The sequence below is a fragment of the Schistocerca piceifrons genome, chromosome 7 (assembly GCF_021461385.2).
Source record: "Schistocerca piceifrons isolate TAMUIC-IGC-003096 chromosome 7, iqSchPice1.1, whole genome shotgun sequence".
In the NCBI taxonomy this organism is placed as follows: domain Eukaryota; kingdom Metazoa; phylum Arthropoda; class Insecta; order Orthoptera; family Acrididae; genus Schistocerca; species Schistocerca piceifrons.
Window position 1 is genome coordinate 287590457 of NC_060144.1, and position 17843 is coordinate 287608299.

The 17843-nt window shown below is 40.3% G+C and overlaps 1 protein-coding gene across 1 annotated transcript in view; it reads left to right on the plus strand.

Annotated features, from left to right (window-relative positions):
• Positions 1-940: 940 nt before the first annotated feature.
• LOC124805359 (cuticle protein 19.8-like) overlaps positions 941-17843 on the plus strand; it is a 42761-nt gene continuing 25858 nt past the window's right edge. The window contains exon 1 of the mRNA XM_047265901.1: positions 941-958. Coding sequence (XP_047121857.1) covers positions 947-958 — 12 coding nt within the window. The 5' untranslated portion in view covers positions 941-946. The remainder of the gene's footprint in view (positions 959-17843) is intronic.

Consider the following 17843-nt stretch of genomic DNA (forward strand, 5'->3'; position numbering starts at 1 on the left):
AAATTTGACTCTGTTTCGGTTCAAATGGCTCTGAGCACTATGGGACTTAACATCTGAGGTCATCAGTCCCCTAGAACGAAGAACTACTTAAATTTAACTAACGTAAGGACGTCACACACATCCATGCCTGAGACAGGATTCGAACCTGCGACCGTAGCGGCAGCACGTTTCCAGACTGAAGCACCTAGAACCGCTCGGCCACTCCGGCCGGCTGACTGTTTCCTAACCACTAAAATAATTTAACATATCCTGTTACCAATGAAGTTCCCGTTCATTTCCTCCTTCCGTTTTGGGTGCTTGACTTTTTGCCGGGTAGTGTATGTCCTGGATTGGGTGTTCTATGTATGAAATTGAAAGGGGATCGTAAGAACTTAGTGCTAAGTACAAGTGGAAGTTGAGCTTTGAATGTGGAGAGTGTACTGTGCTTAGGTAGCTCAGTCTGTAGAGCAATTGCCCGCGAAAGACAAAGGTCATAGCTGGAAGTCCCTACCCGGCACACAATTCTAATCAGCCAGTAAGTTTGAAAATATCACGTACTCCGCGGCAGAGTGAAAATTCAAACGGGAAACAAGTTGCAAATCGATTACAATCACCACAATCAATCTCACGGAGGAAAGTAAGTGAGAATAGACCGTGTATTGAATCATATTCACAGTGCAAACCTTATGAGAACAGCTTTGGACAGAAGGTACCTGATAGTAACCTTAAGTATCCATCGCCATTCACCATACAACGGCTTGCGTAGTGTAGATGCAGATAGGCCAGGTGTTGCCTCTTATGCAATTGGCAGCCAAGCTCCTGGCCTCGCCACGGGCCATCGGTCGGTCGCTTCGCCTTCTGCGTCACTGAACGTGCGTTGGATACTTTCCGAGCTTACGCGCTTTGTATATAAAGGCGAGGCAGCAGGTTGCTTCTTCAGGTTACCAGAAGGTATCAAGCTAGCAACATGTACAAGCAGGTAAGCATCTACAGCATGAAGTCTCTCGATGAATCTTCGTGCTGTATCCAGGCTAGGACAGCTGCAATGCTTGGAGTTGTTTCAACTGTTCATACCCTTGACGAAAGAGATATTTTGGAAGATATAGTGTTCAAGCGATGTGTTTCTCGGAGGACATAGTGTGTTTCTTGACTCGCGGTACACGCCTCTCTTGTAACATCCCCCAATACACTTCATTGAATATTTCTGGGACGCTCTTACGCATTCCTACTTCTCCGTTAACCCTTACTGATATCTGACCTAGACCGATGAACTACATTTGAGAACTGATTCAATAATAGTGACGTAGGTGAGCATTTCTTGTGTGTATTCCTTCAATACAACCGATTCCTCACGGCAAGATTTGATTCTTGACGTTCTCCCAGGGCACTGTATGTTAGATGAGGTTTCGGGATTGTCTTCATCGTATATTAATGCTTCCTTGCACATTAAAGCTGTGTTCCGTACCGAGACTCGAGGCCTTTGCCTTGCACAGGGAAGTGCTCTACAATGCAAGCTACATCTACACGACTCACTATTCGTCCTCAACGTTTTACTTCCGCCAGTTTGTCCTTTCCTACTTAGCAAACTTCACACATCCGTGAGATTTGTCAGGACTAGAAGAAAGGATACTGCGGAGACATTGTTTATCTATAACATAGGGAACGCTTCCAAAATGAAATTTTCATTCTGCAGCTGGGTGTGCGGTGATATAAATCTTTCTGGTAGATTACGAGATAGTTCCGCCAAAAATAACTCATTTTGGAAACTCTGATAAATTTGTTTCCAATTGCAGTGAAAGATCGCAGATTACCTACTCAAACGATATCGCATCTTTCCGTGTATTTACAACGTAGCATTACACTTATATCTGTCTAGAATCACCTGGATTGTATTCACCAAGCTCTGATCATCTGCAAGTCCCACAGTATTTCGAGAAATGTTGTATTTGAATTCAGAAATATGAATGAGAATGACTAAATGAGAGAAGGACAAGGAGCTTCGAAGTTGAAACAGTATTTATAGTTCAAAAACTGTGTGACAGCCAATGGAAAACTTAACAATTTATCAATATCCTATCTCCGACTCATCACTCAGGAACCCCTCTGAAAGTTCCGCAGATGAAGTACTAAGCAGATTGTATAACTCGGGCAGCTCCTTGACGGAAGTCCTACTTGCTTGTCACTTCAAATATAGTTGGCCATATGTTCCCTCACGTGCACATTCGACAGAGAACTCTTTCACTTCTTATGTTAACCGGTCCCGCAGTTTTCAGCATCCTTCTGTAGTGCCACGTCACTGACACTCGGTTTGTTATTCTGATTCCCCATAACCAATGATTCACATCCGAGCAGGTTTAGAAATTTCGTTGTCAAATTGTCTATATCTGATTATCGAAAATTTCTTTGCATTTAGATGTTCGTTTCTTTCTTTACATTAACCTTATTCTTATGCTCTCCTTGCTTCGTCTGTCAGGCATTATCCTGTTATCTTGAAGAGAGGAAACGTAATAATGCTAGTCCAACAAGTTTTCAGGAGAATATCTGTGATGTTTAAATGCTAGGGCGCGTCCAGTGTCCGCTGGAAAAGAGAGGTGTTTCGTGCTAGCTAAGAAGATATGTGAATACTCATGGATAGAGACTTAGCTGTACTTTGTGAACAAACGACAACAAAACAGATTGCTTAAGCGTATGGTGTTCGTTCTTTCGGACATGTCCTCATCACACTGAAATAGTCGTGGCGCATAGGTTATTATTATATATTCCAGACCGTATGGATGTCATACTTCTTGTGTTGTTTGTAATAAACAAGTGACTTAACGTTACCCTACAATATAAACAGGTAATTAAATACTGAGAAAGCAGTGGTTACGTCAGCCTCCTTTTTTGCACGTCACAGGTGATCGTCGCCCTGGCCGTGGTGGCCGCCTGCCTGGCCGCCCCCGGCCCCAAGCCGGCCCCCGGCTTGCTGGCCAGCTACGTGGCCGCCGCCCCCGTCGCCTACACCGCCCCAGCCGTCGCCGCCCCCGCAGTCGCCGCCCCCGTCGCCTACACCGCAGCAGCGGCTCCTCTGGCCTACGCTGCACCATACACTGCTGCCTACAGCTACGGATCTGTCGTCCTTGGATAAGCACCAAACGGCTCTGAAATGCTACAATGACTGTTACATCCGACTGAAAAACCGCCAATAAACCTTCATTAATTAACACGATATGTTTAGTGTATTCTAGAATGTGAACATGAAATCCTCCCTTTCCTCACAATTATATCCGTTTCCGTTTTTTTTTTTTTTTTTTTCTCATTAATTTTTCCCAAGCGCTTATATTTCACAAGTTTTATCAACGATAGATCAATATCGCTATCATGTACAGTTTAATCAACCAATTCACGCAGTAGTCTGTTATTTGACATGTGCTTTACGCCACTGCAGGGTTCGCAAATGACTGCTTCGTGCGGCACTGCTATGGTAAAAATATTTACAATGTTCACCACAACAGAAAGGAGACTGCTCACGTTATCTCAACTTCCATGTATTAGCCTAGTGGTTGCTAACCTATCCCGACAATTACCCTTGAACGCAATCAGAATACAGCTAGTAACCTTTTCTGACTTATCATCTACATTAACACCTAATTAAACTCTGCTATGGAAAACAATATTATTTGAATACTTAATTTTAAAAGACGAAAGGTAAATGATATGTAGTGCCTGTAGGTATTTTATTAAACCAAAAACCACCAGTTAACGAGTCAACAAGGTAGATGAGGCACTGCTTATTTCCAGCAACATTTTTCCTTATAGAATGTTGAAGCAAGAAGACAAATTCACACTTGCAAGATGTCAGTTCCAGCAACGGATCCAGAGCGAAATTTTCGACCATGTTTCTGATAGTATGCAGTTACGATTTTCTCAGTCTACAGCTTTTAAACATTCGCACGTACAGTGTGTTTGTCGCTCACTCCACCCCGCTGCAGAAACAGGGCTAACTATTTCCATTGAGGTTAGACACTTGTTACGAATCGTGCTTCCAATGCACCACCCCTCTCCTTATGGACACACTCTGCATCCATAGTTAAAATGAAGCATGTCGAAGTGTGGCCACTATACTTATTGTTTGAAAACAACTTGATTGCTGATCTCCTTATATATGAACTGGCAGAAATTTGGTGACTTCAGGCTGTCAATGCTTTGTGCCTGACCACAACCAATGATAATGATGATGATGATGATGATGATGATAATAATAATAATAATAATAATAACCACAGCGACTGCATAGAAGCGATGGAAAAAACAGATGCCTATAAATATCTAGGATACAGACGAAAAATAGGAATAGATAAAACAAATATTAAAGAAGAACTAAAAGAAAAATATAGACGGAGACTAACAAAAATACTGAAAACAGAATTGACAGCAAGAAACAAGACAAAAGCTATAAATACTTATGCTATATCAATATTGACCTACTCATTTGGAGTAGTGAAATGGAGTAACACAGACCTAGAAGCACTCAATACACTTACACGATCACAATGCCACAAATATATAATACAGCACTTACATTCAGCAACTGAAAGATTCACATTAAGCAGAAAGGAAGGAGGAAGGGGATTTATCGACATAAAAAACCTACATTATAGACAGGTAGACAATTTAAGAAAATTCTTTCTACAACGAGCAGAAACTAGCAAAATACACAAAGCAATCACTCATATAAATACATCGGCTACACCACTGCAATTTCATAACCACTTATACAACCCTTTAGATCACATAACATCAACAGATACGAAGAAAGTAAATTGGAAAAAGAAACCACTACATGGCAAACACCCATATCATCTAACACAGCCACACATCGATCAAGACGCATCCAACACATGGCTAAGAAAAGGCAATATATACAGTGAGACGGAAGGATTCATGATTGCAATACAGGATCAAACAATAAACACCAGATATTACAGCAAGCATATTATTAAAGATCCCAATACCACAACAGATAAATGCATACTTTGCAAACAACAAATAGAAACAGTAGATCACATCACAAGTGGATGTACAATACTAGCAAATACAGAATACCCCAGAAGACATGACAATGTAACAAAAATAATACATCAACAGCTTGCCTTACAACATAAACTTATGAAACAACATGTTCCCACATACAAGTATGCACCACAAAATGTACTGGAGAACGATGAATACAAATTGTACTGGATCAGAACCATTATAACAGATAAAACAACACCACATAACAAACCTGACATCATACTCACCAATAAAAAGAAGAAATTAACACAAATAATCGAAATATCCATACCCAATACAAAAAATATACAAAAGAAAACAGGAGAAAAAATTGAAAAATACATCCAACTGGCTGAGGAAGTCAAGGACATGTGGCATCAGGATAAAGTTGACATTATACCAATTATACTATCAACTACAGGAGTCATACCACACAATATCCACCAGTACATCAATGCAATACAGCTACATCCAAACTTATATATACAACTACAGAAATCTGTAATTATTGACAGTTGTTCAATTACCCGAAAGTTCCTAAATGCAATGTAACGTATACTGTACAGTTAAACGGAAGTCACGCTTGATCAAGGTCCGCGTCACCTTCCATTTTTAACCAGACATAACGTCTGAGACAAGAAAGAAATAATAATAATAATGCGGGGTGCGACAAACTGAACTATTATAACAGTTACGTAGTTACTATTGTGTTCTGCTAACAATTAGTTTACGTATCTGTTGCGAAGTACAGTGAAATAACGTCATTATAATGGTTCCTTGTGTCTAAATGTTGTAAAGAAAGGTGGTTATATTCACAGCATGTTTTGGGACACATTCTTGCATGTAATCCAAAGTTGAATAGAAGATTTGCACTTTCATTTATTAGCAGCCATTTTGACATAATTGCCTCGAGGATGGTGTCGCTTGCAAACGAACGATGTGCAACGACCACCACATCGAAGAGAGCTTAGAAAATTTTTCTTTTTTCTAAGCAGTTTTGGTTTATAGAACAGTCTGAGAATATAATACGTTGTTAGTTGTTACATTTTTAACTAGCATGGAAGCAGCTTATGTTGCTACTGCTACCCCAGGCGAAAAGCGCAATACGCCGAAATCGCGATCATGTCATAGAAAAAAAAATTAAAATTGCTCCAGACGGCAAATATTGTCCTAATCCGTTTTATTTGTTTTTATAATTCGTCATTTCCTGGCGATATGTAACTTTCAGACAGCCAAGGCAATGGAAAATTTCGTGTTACATCTCAATAGCTACCCTCAGGTACTTGAATTTATGATTGATAAGCAGTGAGGGGAAAAGAGAATTACTGTGTGAAAAAATCTTAATTCCTTTATCAGAAGATGTACATCTGAAATATTCAAAAAGATGCACTCTTGTAGCACTGTAATTTTCACTGTAAATTAACTACTATGGTGCACATTGTAGTACACATCAGTTGGAAGCGTAAACACTGAAGACTAAACGGCTCACAGCAGCTTATGGAAAGCAACTCCAAAGGAAGCGGGCATACAAAAAAATAAAAAACAAGAAAAAAACAATAGTTATGACGAGCGCATGTTGTAAGTTCCAGCGACTGCTGAATGAAGCACCATGCTCAAAGTTCTTTCTTTTTCCTTTCATTCGGTACCAGAGGAATGGAGTAATCAGGCTGGAAACCACATTGCAAAAAACTCTTAAGTAAGGATTGTAACCATTTTGGGACATTCGACGTAATGACGTGTACAAAATTAAGTGTTCTGCATTCTTGTAGAAAATTTTACAGTGTTGAAAACTATATGGTAAATAAGCAATAAAATTCCTTTCTATTAAATACAAGCATTAAGGGGCAGAAAAGGAAACGCATCAATTTTTATTTCATTTTTTAACTAACACAGGCATTTGCTATTCTATAGAAGTGGCACACACCTCAAGTGCAGTTTCAGTTGTATTTCATGATACCAATGATTATCATCTTCATAAATCAGCTACTGTACTTCACATCCTATGTGTAATCTGTTGTCGGCCGGAGTGGCCGTGCGGTTCTAGGCGCTGCAGTCTGGAACCGAGCGACCGCTACGGTCGCAGGTTTTAATCCTGCCTCGGGCATGGATGTGTGTGATGTCCTTAGGTTAGTTAGGTTTAATTAGTTCTAAGTTCTAGGCGACTGATGACCTCAGAAGTTAAGTCGCATAGTGCTCAGAGCCATTTGTAATCTGTTCGTTTCATGTATTCTGTTTCTATATTTAAGTCCGCCTGCGTGGCCGGTCTGTATGTTCTCTGGTCTCACAGTTTTGCTGCTATCACTCAAGAATCCGAACTTTTGTGTATGCGTCCTAGTGTATTACTAAACTGTTTATGCTTTCGAAGTATCAACTTACCTTCGGGTTTTCTCATATTCATTGATTGTAATGTCGACCAACGATCGAATAATGTGAATACGCAACGACATATCACAAGTCACCTCAATGCACTAATAATTTTATTGATTTTTCTCCCCTGTAGAGTTATACAGGTAGTCTCATTAGATATTCAACCGAATTTCTGCATCAACAACCATTTTGACACAAATCATCAACAGTATCTTATGTTTTAGGATTACCGGCTCACTCATCAGTCCCTTTGTACTCACATTCTTAACGTTGGTCTAATGTTTAAGAAATCTCCCAGTCACAAAGAACTGCACTCTTCTCGTCTCGGGGAAGGTGATCTCGCTCTGCGAACGGCTAGAGTCTACCGAATGTAACGATCCCTACATTGATCAGACCACACGAACAATAGGTGAAAGTTTCGTGGTACATGACTGGCACACTCACCTTTCACGGCGTAATAATTTCGCGGATGTCCTCCATGGTTCGCACGATCACGTGACAAAACGACAGGCTGAGTTTCTCATGAGCGGTGCTTTCTAAATCCGTGCTGATTTGTGGATGGAAGCTTTTCCGTCACAACGAAATTTATTGTATTCGAACTCACAATGTGTTCAAGAAATCTGGACCAAAACGATGTTAAGATCTTCTTTTCCGTAAGAAGATGGGAAATCTACGAGTTGTACCGGTCATAGCCGTTTTGAAAGAAGTGTTTATTGCACTAATTGTTGAAGAAAATTGCTATCTCTGATGAAGGCAAAAGTCTTGTATTATTCAGGAACTTCGTACGTTCCATTCAGTGGCTGCAAGAACCCCGCCTTCGTAAGTCTGCTTGTGGAGAGATTTGATCAGATCTCCTTCGCAATCAGTTTGTCGCTATTTGCGTCCGTCAAGCTGATCAGGAAAATGTTTAGTCACCCAACAATGTACCTAATGGATTTTATCTTCATATCTACATTGTTTTCTTCAATGGCAACTGTTAGGGACAAATGTATTGGGCACTCCCTGCCACCAGTTGTGGTGAACTACTTAATGGAGCATTTCCAAAAGAAAGTTCTGAAAACACTTCACCTTGGGGGTGAAAGAAAATGACCAACTTTTAGTACTGGACGTCCTGGTAATGCGGATGTCACAATGCGACAAAATACGTTAAGGAAAGCAACCAACAGTGATTTCAACCTGCAGGTCTCCAATTGCCATCATTTCACAATCTGAGGGTGTTCCAGTTCACTGGTCCATAGGACTTGCGCAACATACGGCAAAAAAAGCCCACCAATGGATCTCAACCACATCAAACTCGAAAAAAAAAATCTATGTGGTGACAGATAAATAAGACGTGGCTTCGGGCAGAATGTACGAGACTGGCAAACAGAACACAATGAGAAAAATAAGACAGTGCTCTATCAATCGTAAGCCACCGAAGTATCAAATGAATTCGGTAAAATTCTACGTCGCCGTGACATTAAATGCGTTTCCCATCCCGCTGACGACGTGAACTGCAGTTGCTCAGTAATAGTTATGAATGCTGGTGCGCGTAATTTAGGATACTATGAAGCTACGACGGCATAGCTTCAGCTGCAAAGCCTCCCGTCTTTTCACTAATCTACCTTCACCCTTCGCTTCTTTGAGATTGTGGAAGTCACTAGAATTATTGGTAATGTGTAATTCACTTTACCTATGGAGAGTACATACAGGGTGTTACAAATAGGTATGGCCAAACTTTCAGAAAACATTCATCACACACAAATAAAGAAAATATGTTATGTGGACATGTGTCCGGAAACGCTTACTTTTCGTGTTAGAGCTCATTTTATTACTTCTCTTCAAATCACATTAATCATGGAATGGAGACACACAGCAACAGAACGTACCAGCGTGACTTCAAACACTTTGTTACAGGAAATGTTCAAAATGTCCTTCGTTAGCGAGGATACATGCATCCACCCTCCGTCGCATGGAATTCCTGATGCGCTGATGCAGCCCTGGAGAATGGCGTATTGTATCACAGCCGTCCACAATACGAGCACGAAGAGTCTCTACATTTGGTACCGGGGTTGCGTAGACAAGAGCTTTCAAATGCCCCCATAAATGAAATTAAAGAAGGTTGAGGTAAGGAGAGCGTGGAGGCCATGGAATTGATCCGCCTCTTCCAATCCATCGGTCACCGAATCTGTTGTTGAGAAGCGTACGAACACTTCGACTGAAATGTGCAGGAGCTCCTTCGTGCATGAACCACGTGTTGTGTCGTACTTGTAAAGGCACATATTCTAGCAGCACAGGTAGAGTATCCCGTATGAAATCATGATAACGTGCTCCATTGAGCGTAGGTGGAAGGTTGTACAGTACATACTGACGAAACTAAAATGAGCTCTAACATGGGAATTAAGCGTTTCCGGACACATGTCCACAAAATATCTTTTCTTTATTTGTGTGTGAGGAATGTTTCCTGAAAGTTTGACAGTACCTTTTTGTAACACCCTGTATAAAAGTTGCAGGACGGTGGGTGGTGGCGGGGGGCGGGTGAAGGAGGGGGGGGGGGGGGGGAAATTCAACGCAATATCCCAGACTGCAGTTATACTGCATGGGAGTGAATATTAATACCAATGATATAGTAAACGGTCGCCAGCAATATATAGTCTTATTTCATCTTTGCAAACGTTCAGGTCACTCATGGCTTATGTGCAAACACCCTCAATTGTGGGACCTCCCTGTTGTAACACCCCAAGAAACCCGAAAACCCAAATGAGGATGTCATGATAATTTGAAGTAGGTAACAGTGTTATCCTGACAGGTACGGCAACTTTGAGAATAATGTAACACCCTAAAGTTTTGATGAACACCAATGCCAATAATTACTTAGTATGTCATAATATAGAGGTAGAAAGAAAGAAAGGTTATTTTTAATTAGCTATCAAACATCTCAGTGATAACTGCAAATAAATACAACGAAAGTTAAGTCCAAAGTAATATGTCAGTCAGAGATAACATTTTTTGTGAAAGAGAGTTGTAAACGCGGCAAAAAGGATATTCGATGCGTCTACAATGCTCGATCATGGAAATGTTAGTCACTTGCTAGTTTGCTTGCTATCAAGTCGCGAGAGAACACCGTTTGTTATAGTATTACAAACGGAACGCTACGAGATTGTTTCTATTAAAACAAAGTACTATTGTTTGATAAAGAGGCCAGGACTTTGTTCTCAGTTATTCTGACTTGAGAACTTGAACTGAAGTGAATTCTGATAGTGTACGACGAGTTAATGAACCTCAGTTATTGGAGATATTATCGTTGGACTCAACCTTCATCAAAGTGAACAGTTAGAACGAAGAATGGACGTAGTATCGAAGACTGCAGTACCTGATTAGCCTTGAGTAGGAAACATTAATACGACCACACGAAGATAATATAAATACGCAGATTGTAAAAGTTTACGTAAATGTCACGATCAACGAACTGAAAAGAATCGTAATTGATCTGATTCATCGGTGTGCGTGTGGTGTGATGGTTATAAACTAACTGCTATCAAATAACAATAAAAATTGATCGTCAGTAATGGAAATCTCACTTGTTGGCTCCATCTTTAATGGAACTGTGTGATAGCTGATGATCAAAATTAATTAACTGTGAAAATTTTAACTGAAAAGTGACTTGATGAACACTGAGCATTGAAAGGAGTGTTTTGCCGTCATAATACTACGACGCACGAAACCAAGATAGCATTATAGATTATCTCTGAATCTCCGTCATGCCGTAGTGAACAATTCTGCCTAGGAACATAACAACTGCTGATTCCGAACCACAAATGAATTTTTCCTCGCTTCAGGTGATAAATGATTCACTCAATACTGCAATAACTAACTAACCGGGCATATCAAATCATCATAAAACCATAACAGACAATTAAATTCAGCAGTTCGCATCGCTGAGAAGACTGCGCTGACTCGCAAACGGACTTTCATACATTACGCGAGGAACAATTTTCTTTAGAGGTTTCCAGGTGCTGTTCCACGTTACCCGACTCGGACAGCCATCACTGCCCTTCGCGTCTCGATTCCACCGACCGAGCTGTAGCAGTAGCGGCTCAACAACAACAGCGACAACAAAAGGGGAGAGAAATACCATCCAAATGCAATTCCCTACAATATACAATCAAAACACCATAAATAATTAATAATTCTCCTGAAAAGGTAAACATATGCCGAATATTACACGTATCATGGGCAAATAACTGATTTATTTACGAATTAACACTAAAAAAGTCTTTGCTAATACAGAAGACGCATTAATTAATTTCAAGTTCTTGTTCTGGCTTAGAAAACAATATATCTCACAACAGCAGCAAATATATTTTGAAAATTAAGTGTATAGTATGTTACGAGGGTTAGCAGCATTAGCTACTTTTGATCACTGCACAAGTAAAAAAATGTGTTTGAACTACAATTTGTGTAACAGTTTGGAAAGTGAGGGTCTATTCTGTTCTTGTAAAACTGAGTTATAGTTCACATTAGTATCCAGTTCGCTTTAAAATCAATTTTCACTTACTTGAGGTTCACATTTGGCTATCTTCCAGCCTAAAAATACATTAATTATTTAACATGGACTCCTAAGGCTCGTTTACGCTGGGGCAACATCTTGCAGCATTGTGGCATGCTAGGGAAATGTGGCATGCGTCATCTTGTAGTCTGCACCAAAAGGCAACACCTTGCGGCCTATGTTGCATGCGGCAGGTTAATTTATATTAAAGCGACAGAATTTCTGTGACACTGAGTCGGTCTTGCAGGAGAATGGGTGACAAAGCGATTGCGGCGGTGCTTACTTGGTCATCGCTCATGCAGCTAACAATGGAAATGAAAATAAACGGAAAAGTAAACGATAGTGGAAGAGAAGAATATTTATAGAAGACCCAAGAACGAGTATACTGGGATATCTAGCAGCAGATGATGGTGCATTATTTCGTAATTTTTGGATAAGTCCAGTGACGACTTCAGTTAATTACTGCAGTTAACTACACCTATTATTCTAAAGAAAGATACCAATTGCCACGACAGTATTTCACCAAGAATTCGACTGGCCATCGCATTGCGATTTTTAGCCACTGGGCACTCGTACAAGTCACTAATGTACTTATTAAAAGTATCATATTCTGCTATTTCCTTCATAATTCCAGAAGTATTTAAAGCTATTTCATCAGTGTTGAAGAATTACACTCAATACTCACTTTACTTAAATTATTTTTCATTTTCATTTTTAAGTAAGTTATAATCGAAACTAAATAACTGGTATAAAATATATCGATTATTTTTTAAATTGCAAAAACTGATGGAGTTCTTCCGATGTACCTGGTACGTGAATGAATTCTTCACTCTCACCAGTATCATTGTCAGTTAACTTCTAGACAGCTTATTTCTACACTGTTTTCCGGTACGACAACCGGTAATGACGTGATGTTGGGAGTTCACTTCTCATACTCCCCCCAACGCTCCTTTGAATATCACAGTTCCAGTGATGTGCTTCACGTATGTTTGTGTTGCCGGGGAAATTTTCTCATTTCATTGGCGATGAACTCTCCACACACACTCCACTCATTCTGTTGTTAACAGTTTTTAAAATCGGGTGAGCTTCCTCAACCTGAGCATCTCTCTCCATTTCCTGAGCTGTTCTCTTTTGTGTTTAGTAATTTTCTTTCTTTGTGTTTCCCCATGAGACGTAATTGGTGTCAGAGGCACATTGTCTCCAGATGGCTGACTTGCATCTCCATCTTTTGTATCTGTGTCCTCTGTGTCGTCATTCTGAAAAAAGTATGAAAAGTAATGACAATGATTTACTTTTCAGATTCCAAAGGATAGCGAAGAATGTTGCTAAAAATTATTCGAAGTTGAACTTCATTCACTGCGTAGGGGCCACACATGGCAAACATGTGCAAATTATGTGTCCTGCCAATACTGAAAGTGAATATATTAACTACTAAAAAGATTTAGCATTGTCCTTAGGCGATTGCAGACGCTTATTACTGCTTTCAATGTATACAATTTGGCTGACAGGGCCGCATATCAGATGGAGGCGTTTTTAAGAACACTTCGTTTCATAAAGCGTTAACGGGAAACAAATTAAACATTCCTCCCCAGAATCTCTTCCAGGAAGACATCATTTGACACCATATGTTTTAGTAGCGGACGTGGCATATCCATTGATCCCACTTATAATGAAACCAAATGCTGGGCAGTTACCAAGGTCGGAGGAAAGAATATTAATTACCAACTTTTTTAAAACTACAGTTTACATCTACCGATTACATACTCATTCGAAAGCATTTGGTAGAAGGTACTACATGTAGTCTATTCATCACAGCAATTAAAAAAAATGGGGCTTTCTAAGAACACAATAAAATTTCCTATTTTACAAATATACTTATTGAAAATTTTGTTGCCGTGGTTGATTGACTGATTGATTAATTGAGAGGGGTTATGGGACCAATTTGTTGACATGGTTTAGTATATTACAGTACTCAATTAATAAATATGAATAGTTGTTGAAATCGAGATACTTACAGTTCAGCTGTCCATTCTAAGATGAATTTCAATGATTCATATGCGAACCATTTTCTTTCCGTATTATCCGCTGAGCCACTTTTTTCATTCGTCACACGCATGTGTTCGCGAGAAAATGCACTCCTCAGGTTTTTAATCTTCTTCCTCATAGCATTCTCATCGATTTCATATTTTGAAGCGAGATTTCGTGTCTCTTTTCACTACATTTTTTTTAATAATTACTTTCACATGCGTTCCACAAAACCTCAGTTTGTCAGAAGTCCTCTATGAATGCTTCTTGTTGGACCACTCCATGTTTTCGAATTTACCGCTGTCGCACAGAAAATGTCGCACACGAACCCACTCAGCTCGGGGGTTAGCTGCGGCACATTGCGACATGACGCACGGGGTTGTCTATGCCGCATGAATCATACGACAACGTGCGTCTTGTAGCATGCGGCACTGTTGCATGCCACAATTTTGCAAGATGTTGCCCCAGCGTAAACGAAGCTTTAGAGGTTCTGTAGCAAAGACTTTGTTATGTATAATAACATTTGCTCATTTAACTCCTCACGGAAAGCTGAGAAAGTGAAACATTAGTACGAGGATACTACATTATTTGGTGTTCATTTCTCATCACAAAATTTTATTACGCCGTACCTGATTATTATTCCACGAGAGAAGTCAATAGCGTTATCTGCTTTAAACGTTTTAATCAGCTTTGGAGAAAGTTGGATATTCTTAGAACTTAAGTTCACTTACGTTGGTAAAGCTGCATACCAAAACCGTTTCACTTTATGGATGTAGTTATTATCTTGAAGTGTGGCTTAACAAATCTTCACGGCCTCCTATCGACTTAATGTTAAACACGAAGAATATTTGCCACCTCTGGCACAGAGAGGTCACGGTTTCAGCATCATTCCGTCGTTGCGATGCACCTGGTAGCTATTCTGCTTACCCACCGTTTTTAAACATTATCCTCTCACAATCTTGTCTTTTAGTGGCAAATGTTTGTCGCAATAACTCCACATAAGTTGGCTAGCACCGTCTTACTTCACTTCACATTAATTCACAATATGCACTTAAACTTGAGCTCACCACACACTGTCTTGTAAACTATCGCTCGCCACATACTCTCTTAAGTATTTCAAAACTTCAGGCGCCCCAAAATTCAGTCTCAAATTTATATTTTCCCTTTATTGTTTTTGGATGTCTTGTCAGAAGTATGTAAACAGGGTATTATTATATTTACATAATTAGAGTCTTACTTAAACTCTTTCTGTCTGTCTGTCTCTCTCTCTAGCATTACACATTATGATACAATTAATACTGTTTTTGCAAACTGTTCTTCAATAACACACCACGAAATTTATTGAATACATTTGACACGAATATACAATATCTCAACTACATATATTTGATAAATACCATTCTTTCTTGTTACTCCCTAATATACAATGCCACCTAGTCGTGGTTGGCGGTAAATAACTTCTTCATTCTATTCAGCATAAAAGCACAATTCTAGGCATTAGTGGAGGTGTTCCCTTTACTCACGCACGTCTACATGTTGCGAGGTGCAGGGTACAGATGGCGCGATAGTGAATTTGCATAGCTTAATGCGGTTTAGACCCCTGAAAATGAGATGGGTGACTCGTTTTATTGAAAGCTAAGACACTGACTTGAGGCTAGCAATAATACGACAAATTACTGAGAGGCGCTTCATGTGTTAAAAATTGTCTACCAAATGTAATGAGGACAGACACTGCTTCATGTGACTGTAAGATGCGCCGCTGCGCCGCCCCCTCCCTCCCTATCCCCCCCTCTTCCCCCCCCCCCCCCCCGCAGGAGCTTCGGGTCCTCCCTCGGGCATGGGCGTGTGTATTCTTCTTTCCACAAATTAGTTTAAGTAGAGTGTAGATCTATGGAGTGATGACGTCAGAAGTTCGGCCCCTTAGGAATTCACAAACATTTGAACACATGGTTGTAAGACCATATGCGAGAGAGAGATTAAGTATCGCCTGGTGACGTTGCGGGCACGTGACAAGGTAAGGAATGTATGTAAACGGGGTAAAGACGAATGGGGAATCATTCTAGCGGCGATATCTGCTGCAAACGGGGAAATCTACCCAAATAAGCGACTGCCATGGCCCGACGTCTGGAATCGAACGCTTCGGTAACGGAGAAATTCGTCGGCTATTGGTGTGATACCATCCTCATAATGAATGGAAATTCCTCAAGGACGTTGAAACAGAGCAGGCGACAGGTTTTTGGTCGTCTACGACTCTTCACAGTACATGGAGGTAGAGCACTTGTCCAGTATGTAGAGTAGGATTGTCGACTATGTGGCAGATTAGAGGACAGAGTACAGTGCAGTTATCGATATGTCACGGACGGCATCACTCAATGTGGTAGTGGTAAGTTCCTGTGGGACCTAACTGCTTAGGCCATCGGTCCCTAGGCTTACACACTACTTCATGTAACTTAAACTAACTTACGCTAAGGACACCACACACACCCATGCCCGAGGGAGGACTCGAACTTCCGACGGAGGGAGCTGCGCGAACGTGGCAAGACGCCCAAGACCGCGCGGCTACCCCGCGTGGCGGCATCACTCAATACAGATTGTTTAACACGGGAGTCTGCTTCATAAGACCCCTATGCTCTACCATATTAGCCGAATGATAACGTCAGTTACCATTACAGAAGGCACACAAACACGGGGATTTGAACATGGATCAATGAAAACGCGTCGCTTACTCGCATATATGTACCACTCCTTAGACGCCGGCCAGTGAGGCAGTGTTACTCTACGGGGGACATTTACCAACGCATCCATGAGACATGTGGCAGTAATCCGAGGCACAAAGACAGTTGTGGACGAGTTGAACATAATTGCTGACTACTTACATCGCCTCATGCATTATGATACTTGCCAGCACCATGACTGTAGTGTAACATGGTGAGAGCGTGCTACAGTGTTGGAACGAACTCACTTTGATGGCGTGGCTACCAAATTCACTTGACCTGAACGCGATGGGGTACACCTGGGACGCTATCGTGCGCCCGTTCCTCGCTCGCAAGCCATTGGTCCGTGATTTACGTGAAATGTGTAAACATGTGGTCTGCCTACCGTAACCTACCCAGGACTCGACGATTCGATACCGCTTAGAATCACTTAACGTATTAGAATGCATATAAAGGACACTGATGTTCGTTCACGTAGTTATCTTTATAAAACTAGTGCAAACCACACACATTTTTGTCATGGACAAGAATGTAAGTAAAGTTCCTATCCCTCTAAAGGGAATGGTTACCCTGAAAGGTGAAATTAAATTTTGTTAGGGTTAAAAAATGTGTAGTTGTCTTTCGATCAGGTTGTAACCTCCCCACAGATAAATAATATGTCTAATAACCTCCCAACAGTAAAATAATATAAGTATATAATTCACATTCAGCGTAACCTTCCAACAGATACACTCCAAAACCTCCCAACAGTAAAATTTCGTAACCTCCCAATAATAAAATATAATTATTTATGTTATTCACATTCAGCGTAATCACCCAATAAACAAATTCTGTAACCTACCAATAAGACAATGTGACTAACCTCCAGATAAAAGAATGTGACTCATAGATAACCTTTCAATAATTGACTGTGAATTTAAACTGGTGAATTTTGGACGTCAACAGCGCTGCGTCATGGCCCTGAAAGATCATTCTGAATAAATTGAAAATTCTTACCTCAATATGGTCGCCGGATAACGTGTATATATCTGCTACTGTAAGAAATTTTTCTGGCACAGCCCTGTGCAATGCTAGCCGATAGATTTGTCATGTATAAAAAAAAACTGATTTTCCTTTACAATAATCAGGATAACCATGGATTGGAGAAATTAGTAAATTCTTTAAATTGAAATGAATGATTGTCAAAAGTTACTTCT